Consider the following 9,865-nt stretch of genomic DNA (forward strand, 5'->3'; position numbering starts at 1 on the left):
TATTATAACGCTTATCAATCGGAAAACTTCAAATATTTGATCAGGAACCTTTACAAAGTTCGAACATTACAAATAATTTAACTTTATTAGTATTTATTATTATTTTTACGAAAACATTATATAAATTCATGGTGGAAAACTTGACGTGTGTGGCCGATAAATAACGAAGGACAAACCTAGCTAGCTTCCCGTTAAGCGAATTGTACCTACGTCAACTCGTAATTAACTCGCTCGTCGTGAACCATCGATAAGATATCGAAGAAGTTCCAGATTAAAAGGAATACTTTATATTGCTTGTAAGTTTATGAAACTTTTGTTTATGAATCATCGTTTGTAATAACTATTTGTAATAACTGTTATTGTAAATTGTATTGCTGGGTGTATATTAAAACGTATTTGTGTTACAAAAGAAAACTGTGTATCAATCTTGTTGGCAAATATCATAAACTGACTATATATCGGCCTTAATTTAACTACTAAATCCAAAGTACAATTTAACTACTAAATTTAAAATATCATTTAGCTCAATTTCAAACCAATCTGAGGGTCGCGGGTTCGAATCCTTCAAAACATGTTCGCCCTTTCAGCCGTGGGGGCGTTATAATGTTACAGTCAATTCCACTATTAGTTGGTAAAATAGTAGCCCAAGAGTTGGCAGCAGGTGGTACTGACTAGCTGCCTTCCCTCTAGTCTTGGCCCGGCATGGCCAGATGGTTAGGGCGCTCGACTCGCAGTCTGCGGGTTCGAATCCCCGTCACACCAAACATGCTCACCCTTTCAGCCGTGGGGGCGTTATATTGTGACGATCGATCCCACTATTCGTTGGTAAAAGAGTAGCCCAAGAGTTGGTGGTGGGTGGTGATGACTAGCTGCCTTCCCTCTACTCTTACACTGCTAAATTAGGAACGGCTAGCGCAGATAGCCCTCGTGTAGCTTTGCGCGAAATTTAAAAACAAACAGACCATTCGAAATTCTAATACGTAACATTGTGTACAATATTTTGATAAAACGTTTGAGAAAACGACCTTTATACTTCAGATATATATATGAAAGAATGTGTTGTATATTTTAATTAACAAAAGTTTCGCCTTTGCGACTTCAACAGGGTTAATATACACAACTGTTTGATATTAGAATATTCGTTAAATTATAAAACTGCTTGTAATGTTCTATTTCTCGAGTCTGCCGAAACGTGCGTCTAACAATGTATAGATTATTATTATCGTTTCATTATTGTTCTAATATTATAGTTATCATACTAACAATAATATTGTTTGTTTTTTATCACCAAGATAGATTATGTATTTGCGTATTTCGTGGGTTGAGTGACTTCAATCAAGTAATATACAACGCTCACCAGAAAAGTTTAATATGTCATGTACTACCGTACCTCACCGAACAGATACGAGCATTGTGAAGGGTCATTACCATAGTCGCGCGTACGTATACAACTGATTGTTTGTGTGTGAATATATGTTTATCAGTTATTAGCTTTGTTCTGTACAGAGCAAATGTTACGCAAGAAAACTGGTTCCTAGGCCTTACGACGTGTTGGCGTTCCTTATGTCATGTTCTACCTGTTATCAGAAGTTATTAACTAGCGGAAACAAGCGGCTGAGAAAAAACAACCAAGAACTTTCAAGTAACATGAGTCAGTAATCGGATGATTAACTCGATGCCATTAAGAGTTAAAAAATCCCCACCCGCGCTCCAAGGCAGTCCATATTATGTCGCCCTTTATTGTCCTAACACATCTGTAATTGTTCAGTTTCTTTTTAATTTGGATGTATATACCTGCCATAAAACAATGTACTAAAGTCAGAAACAAAACACTTCGCTCAACCCCTCCCCCCTCCAGCAGTCAGTTGTTGAAGTCGCGATAAAAGAGTCGGCCAGTCCAGTAAAAGTACAATACACACACTAATTGTGAACATAGATTTGTTTTACCTGTTCTCTTGTGTTTGTTTCTTTTCTTTACTGGCAGACTTCAAAAGTATCCTGCAATACATTTTCCTCTTTCCCGAATCTTCCTTTAAGGAATACTTTTGAACCAGTCTGTCGGACAAATGCCACGTTACTATATTGTTCATTGTTCTTAACTATCTCTATTCACTCAGCTTTTTTTCCTGTTTGGATTTACTGTGTCTGCCCTAAAATGGTGTATCATAATCAACAGAAGTGAGTTAAGTAGGCCTACAAAAGCAAACCGAAGAAATCTCTTCACAGTAACATTAAATATTTCGTATGACTTAATATCATTCAAAAATAACAATAGTTTTATAATGCCGTCTGGATCGTGCTATACCGATGGTTTTAAATGATTTCTATCGAAGCTTTTTTTTCTTTCGCAAATTGATAATATGGTCTTTCCGCTTGAATTTCGTATTTAAAGCTTCCCCCTTCCATGGCTCAGAGGTAAGTTTGAGAGTTTATAACGTTAAAATTCAGGGTTTTAATTCCCGTGGTTGGTACATCACAGATAGCCGCTCTTATAGCTTTATATTTAAGAATTAAAAATAAAGCAATGTAGACATATGTAATAATACTGTCGAAAAGAGACGATGTTCGGTTATTCTGGAAATAACGTAACAACTTGTATAATTTTCGCGAGTGTTTGAAACTAATTGGTAGATAGATCACCGTGATTTTGTGAATATTGTACCTACACTTTTAAGATTACAGTTACACCTGGGAGATTTGAAGTATGTTTATAGTTGTCCAATTTACATATTCGGAGATGATTACCGTAAGTGCAGTTTATACAGACTGGGGAAAAAGATTAAAAAGCGTTTAAAGACTGACTTTCAGTGAAATGCAAATCTTTTAAGGGCTGACTTAGAATGAAAGGATCAAATATTCTAATCACTGATCCGGAATAAAGGATCAAACCGCCTAAACACTGATCCAGAAAGAAAGGGTCAAACCGCCAAAATACTGAACCAGAACGAAATTGTCCAATCGTCTAAACACTCATCTAGAATGAAAGAGTCAAACCGCCTAAATACTAATCCAAAATAACAGGGTCAAATCTTCTAAACTCTGATCCAGAATGAAAGGGTCAAACCGCTCAAACGCTGATCCAGAACGACAGGGTCAAAGCGTCTAAACACTGATCCAGAATGAAAGGGTCAAACCGCCTAAACACTGATCCAGAATGAGTGGGTCAAACCGCCCCAATACTGATCCAGAACGACAGGGTCGAATCGTCTAAACATTGATCCAGAATAAAGATCAAACCGCCTAAACACTGATACAGAACGAAATATTACAAATATAATTCTCACATCCTTACTCTCGTTATCATTGTGCCTACAATGCAACATATTGAAAACTAAAACAAGGAAATTAGTTTCAAACAACAAAACGGTAACATAAATAGACGGGAAGCAAGTTTCTGGGTAGAAACATCATTGTTTCAATAAAAGAATGGATTAAATAGCGACATCTTAAAAGTTTCTACAAACATGGAAAAAAATGTAAGAGAAGTTTTCGTTATGTTTGTCAAGTTTATAAAGGATCGGATTCTTTACAGTAGGTGTCTGCGACTTGTTGACGATAAATTTCAACAATAAACGGACAGCACACAATCCACTTGTTTTAAAATGATATATATATATTCAAAACATGTCAAACTTATGTAGAAAAATTCGTTGCACTGTTGGTTATCACATTTGTATCCTGAGCCATAAATAATTGTCTTTTTTCCGTCAAAGTCCACACAAGTGGGTTTCATTACTTTAGAACACCCTTTGACAAAACAAATTATTCTCCTCTATCTATGTTATTACAATACAAGCTGTGAAACTCACTTTAGAAACCGCCACTATACGCTCTTTATGGCTAAACTTACAATCACGTAGACTAACTTCACCTTTTTCACTTTCACTAAATTACCAACTTGCACTAACTTGGTCGTCTACATGTATATTACCTGACTGAGGCCTAGAACTTTCTGCAATGTTTGGTTTGGTTTGTTTTGGAATTTCGCGCAAAGCTACACGAGGGCTATCTGCGCTAGCCGTCCCTAATTTAGCAGCTAGTCATCACCACCCACCACCAACTCTTGGGCTACTCTTTTACCAACGAATACTGGGATTGACCGTCACATTATAACGCCCCCACGGCTGAAAGGGCGAGCATGTTTGGTGGGATTCGAACCCGTGACCCTCAGATTGTGAGTCGAGCGCCTTATCCACCTGGCCATGCCGGGCACTTCTGCAATGTTACGGTAACTGTGTTTGGGGCATAGTGCCTTCATTTCCGTGAGGTTTTCTGTCTTTAATCAATGTCTAAACAACAAATGTGTATCTAGCACTAAAGTTTCTCAATTGTATGCAAAGAACGTTTTACTAAACTTAAAAAATGGTTAGAACTTAGTTTTATTCGTCGATATGTAATCCCACAAGGTTATAAAAACTTACTATTCCTCACATTTTTCTTATTGCAAAAATTTATATTTATTAAATGTGTCTATTCATCGTATTGTAAGACTTAAACTTTGTTGTTTTTATTTAGGTTAAATTATATAATTTATTGGAAACAAATGCCATTAAATTTTGTTTTAATATAAAATTCACTTTAAAGATGTAATGACGAAGTGACTCTTTCTTTTTAACATATATTCCGATATAAATATCAGTAATGTATACTAAATAATGTAGTCTAACTAAGAAATGTATTTACTACTAATAACAGTGTGAATTAGATTATGAATTCTGGAGCTTTCTGGCACAATACCAGTTTCAATGCCTTACTTTGTATAGTTTGATAGAAACGTATATACATATAACTAATACATAAAGCTGAACCAAATTTATTTGGAAGTATAATCGCGCCCAGAAAAAACAAAACTAAAAAAGCATTATACAATTTGTTAGGGAACTACAACAGGAGTAGTTTTAAAAGGAAAATTTCGTCGGCAATATCTCTCATATCCTGTCTATCAGACGTACTTAAATAATGCAAATGTAGAGCACGACAGCTAGCGAGGAAGATAAAATAGGTACCATGGTTTGGGTGTTAGAATTCACAATGTCCCAAGCCTTACTATCTCCCACCATCCGCCTGTTAGATACTTCTAAAACCATTAATAATGTAAATTAAATGATATTACTTATGATATGAATTCAGAGTAGAAGCCCGGCATGGCCAGGTTGTTAGGGAGCTCGACTCACAATCTGCGGGTCGTGGGTTTGAATTCCCGTCCCACCAAACATGCTCGCCCTTTCAGCCGTGGGGGCGTTATAATGTAAGGGTCAATCCCACTATTCGTTGGTAAAAGTGTTGGCGGTGGGTGGTCTTACACTGCTAAATTAGGGACGGCTAGCGCAGATGGCCCTCGTGTAACTTTGCGCGAAATTCAAACAAACAAATCAGAGTAGAAATATTTATTAATTAAAAAATTATTAATTTCTACACCCGTAGACTGTCATTACAAGATAACAATACTAACTATAGAAGGTGGATAATACTTCTTTTTGGAGAAACTGAAATGTATATGGGTTGGCGTGTGTGTGTGTGTGTGTGCATAAATAGTTTAAAAGTGTAACTTTTAATTTAAAAAAATAAAGTTAACATAAAAATGAAAGTTAGTTTACTAATGTGATGCGATTAAACACATGTGAAAATGCATTAGTTAAGTATGCGTTCTTCTTGTTTAAAAACAATAGTCTATAGAGATGCTTACGAACTCTAATAAACGATTCTGTGCTTAGTTCACAGTAATGATAAACTCGGTGAGATTTACCAACAAACTTCACGCGTTTGTAAGGACTTTGTATGTAGGTGTGTTGAAAGCTTGACTGAAACGTCACTTTGTAGTTCGTGTTTCTTTACCTAGGGATATTGGCGAGACAACGAGTCGGAATTAAGGTCGACTTTGACGAGATGATTGTTGGATTTAAGCAGCAAGCACCACCCTGTTTTGACATTTGTAACAAGAGCGACTCGTACTTGAATCTGTTACTCTGACGGATACGTACACAGGTGTTTCGTCAAAAAAAAAAAGACTTTGGCTATTGGCAGTTGAGGGGAGGAAGCCAGAGGGTCAGTTGCTCATTTATGCGAAGGTCAGAATCTATTCGTACAAATCTTTGTTGCTTTTGTAACAGCATGTTTTTGGGTAAGACATTTCAGTTAGCAGTTAGAGGTGGGTGTATGGGGAATTTTGTAAAGGTGGTTGCTGACCGCTGCTGGTTTCTTTGAAATGTCACTCACTTTCGTTTTAGTAAATTTTCAAATTTGTTTGTATAGACTTCTACTATTTTTTCACTAATAACTCAGCTACTGATATATCTATTGGCGTCACACTTGTATTTTGTCCCCTCCCCGATCAGTTGATGCTTTCACGTGCAATTGTTTATTCTTTGTTGGTCAATGCGCTTCTTCACGACGTGTCCTTTTAATATCCCCCCCCCCCAGCTTTTGCGGGAGAGGGGAAGGGGTACGTAACTCTAGACCTCACGTACAGTTACCCCCTGGATTCTTTCCTCCGTGGAGCTCTTGTGTCACCTGGGAACACGCATACTTCTATAAACAGCATTTGATACAATAAAAAAAAAAAGGTTTCCCGAAGCAGTAGCCAATAGGCTGACGTTAACGAAGTTTGCACGATCTGTACGTTTATCCAGACATTGACGACGAACTAGTAGTAGAACAACTAGTAGTGTCATACTTAACTGCACTGACTTTTGGGTAAGATATAAGTAACTGCACGTGTTTGATAGGGTGAGAGTCACACATAGCGACACGGATGTTATCGTTTACAGATATGAAGTTGATGAAGGGTGTAGCAAGTATGTTTTTAATCTTATGTTGATACATTTATGGGTGTAATTTGATGTTTTTAATCCTATGTAGATACATTTATGGGTGTAATTTGATGTTTTTAATCCTATGTTAAAATTACACCCATAAATGTATCTACATAGGATTAAAAACATCAAATTACACCCATAAATGTATCTACATAGGATTAAAACCATCAAATTACACCCATAAATGTATTAACATAGGATTAAAAACATCAAATTACACCCCTAAATGTATCTACATTGGATTAAAAACATCAAATTACACCCATAAATGTATCTACATAGGATTAAAACCATCGATACATTTATGGGTGTAATTTATGGTTTTAATCCTATGTTAATACATTTATGGGTGTAATTTGATGTTTTTGAGTATGTGGTTCGATTTTTTGTTTGCCGTTTTTCATCATTCTGTCATTCAGAAGTGTACAGCAAAAGGTATTCTTAACAAATTATTGTACAGCGATATATTCACATTGGTAAAGTAAGATATAATGTTCGTTTATATTCACATTGGTAAAGTAAGATATAATGTTCGTTTATATTCACATTGGTAAAGTAAGATATAATGTTTGTTTATATACACATTGGTAAAGTAAGATATAATGTTCGTTTATATACACATTGGTAAAGTAAGATATAATGTTCGTTTATATACACATTGGTAAAGTAAGATATAATGTTCGTTTATACTGCTCAGTTTTACAAACAGGTTTTCATCTGACTTTTTATCTTTCCTTTCGAAGGAAGATAATTTTCATCTCTGGTATGGATTTTCGTTACTCAGATTTTAAATGTCAATGTATCGTAATAGTGTATTTGAGACCAACTCATTTGGCAATGTGTTGGTATAGTCTTTTTGATACCAGTTCGTTTGTCAATGTATTTATAATGATCTATTTGAGTCAAGATAAACTGTCCTTGTGTTGTAATAGTTTATTAGAGACCATTTAATCTACAAATGTGTTGTATTAGTGTATTAGAGACCAACTGATCTGTCAATATGTTGTATTAGTGTATTTGAGACAATTTAATCTGTAAATATGTTGTATTAGTGTATTTGAGACAATTTAATCTGTAAATATGTTGTATTAGTGTATTTGAGACTATTTAATCTGTCAACATGTTGTATTAGTGTATTCGTGACCAATTGATCTGTCAATATGTTGTATTAGTGTATTCGAGACCAGTTGATCTGTCAATGTATTGTATTAGTGCAGTTCATCTGTCAATGGGTTGTATTAGTGTATTCGAGACCAGTTGATCTGTCAATATGTTCTATTGGTGTATTCGAGACTAGTTGATCTGTCAATATGTTCTATTGGTGTATTCGAGACTAGTTGATCTGCCACTATGTTGTGTCAGCGTATTTGAGATCAGTTGATCTGTCAATGTATTGTATTAGTACAGTTCATCTGGCAATGGGTTGTATTAGTCTATTTAAATCCAATTGATCTGTCAATATGTTGTATTAACGTATTTGGGACCATTTAATCTGTCAATGTGTTATATTAGTCAATTTGAGTCCAGTTGATCTGTCAACGTTCAGAAGTCTTTGTGTTTTAATAGCTGTTTCAGCACAGAATATATGGCACGAGAGTAAATAACAAAGTGAGTTAAGGTAAAACAAAAGAGTGTATTATCCTGAGAGAAGCAGAATGAGTTGTAGAAGATGGTGCTATTGTTATACAGAAAGTGCCTTTCTTGGAGCAGGTTAATTTCACGATTTAACTTATGAAATTCAAAACATTGTAGAATAAAACAATTAGCGGTATCGAAAAATGGCTTATTATAAATAAATGATAATCAATTTTAAAGGACGTTAAATTCTAAACACCAATGGAAGTAACATGAACTTAAATCATACCAGAAATTGAGTTGTTTTTTTAACTGTTGGTCCACTTAGGGGTTTACTTTCAGTGAGGGAGAAAGAAAGCAGTTTCTTTTTTCTCGTTCAGCAACATATATATAATATATATAATAATATTGTTGTATTAATATGTATATATTAATATATAGTACCTAATATATTGTCATTACCTTAAAACATAACTTGTGATGTCATACATAAAGCATTCCTATCTTTATCGCTCGCTTGGGGGCAGGTGAAAAAAGACCTCCAGAAAGTCCTGCTTAGATGGTTTCAGTTTCGTTTTTTTTTCAACCTCTGTTTTATTATATTTCATTTTCACATTTTTTACGTTTTTATCAGTTTTTAAGTAGGAAAAGTTGTCCAATCATTATCGTAATGTATAATGTACGTTTATAATGGTTTTTTAATTAATCATCTAATATTTTAGTCTAAAGTTTGTATCGACGTCGAATATCGTGTTTTATTTTATCACAAACACAAAAGTTTATTTTTATTTTTTCGTAAAAGAAACGTCTTTAACAAAGTCGTATTTCATCGTTTATTTTACACCTTATTCTTTAAGTCATCACCACGTATATTTTTATGTGCCTTTTTTGAGCCGGACGTTGCCTAATGGCTAAATGTCGCTTTCTGAATCCGAAAGTCCATGATTCCTGTCCCGTTATCACACAATCGAGATCCGCACTTTGAGACCATGGTTCAGTTATAAAAGTTACGGTCAGATCCAACTATTTGATTAGAATAACCCAGGAGTTGGCGGGAGCACAGATGGCTCTTGTGTAGTCTTATCCTCCACGTCATCATCCCGATTATTCTATGTCAACTTATCGTTTAAATTTATCAGTGTCTATTTTTATATGTCGTTTGTCTTTATTTTGATACACCATATTATTAATTTGTATATTTTATGTCGTGGTATTCTTAACATGATTGTCTCATTTATTTTTTATTTCTCTTGCTGTTTTGCTTATTACCATTGCTGAATTATTTTTCTTATCATCATTCTGGTTTTAGACATTTTTTTTTGTATATATATATATATATATAATCCTCAGTCATGAATTTAGTAGGCACCATCTAAGTACAGCACGTTAAAATAAATGTTTCAAATATTTTATGTCTCTTTTTAATAAAATCAAATTTATCTATTTACGGCACACACATCATGCTCGTGTTTTTT

General features: G+C 34.7%; 1 protein-coding gene across 4 annotated transcripts in view; it reads left to right on the forward strand.

The window, feature by feature from the left end:
- The window catches only part of LOC106464665 (zinc finger protein 423 homolog), an 89,758-nt gene that overhangs the window by 57,696 nt on the left and 22,197 nt on the right, over positions 1–9,865 (forward strand). For 2 of the 4 annotated variants that reach the window (XM_022392425.1, XM_022392428.1), the window contains exon 1: positions 6,089–6,794. The exons of 1 other annotated variant lie outside the window; for it this stretch is intronic. In XM_022392425.1, the coding sequence (XP_022248133.1) occupies positions 6,752–6,794 (43 nt within the window). In that variant the 5' untranslated portion in view covers positions 6,089–6,751. Of the gene's footprint in view, positions 1–5,987; positions 6,069–6,088; positions 6,795–9,865 lie in introns of those variants that run through there. One more of the 4 variants, XM_022392427.1, reaches the window with a different exon arrangement.

The sequence above is a fragment of the Limulus polyphemus genome, unplaced genomic scaffold, assembly GCF_000517525.1.
Source record: "Limulus polyphemus unplaced genomic scaffold, Limulus_polyphemus-2.1.2 Scaffold1713, whole genome shotgun sequence".
Lineage (NCBI taxonomy): Eukaryota > Metazoa > Arthropoda > Merostomata > Xiphosura > Limulidae > Limulus > Limulus polyphemus.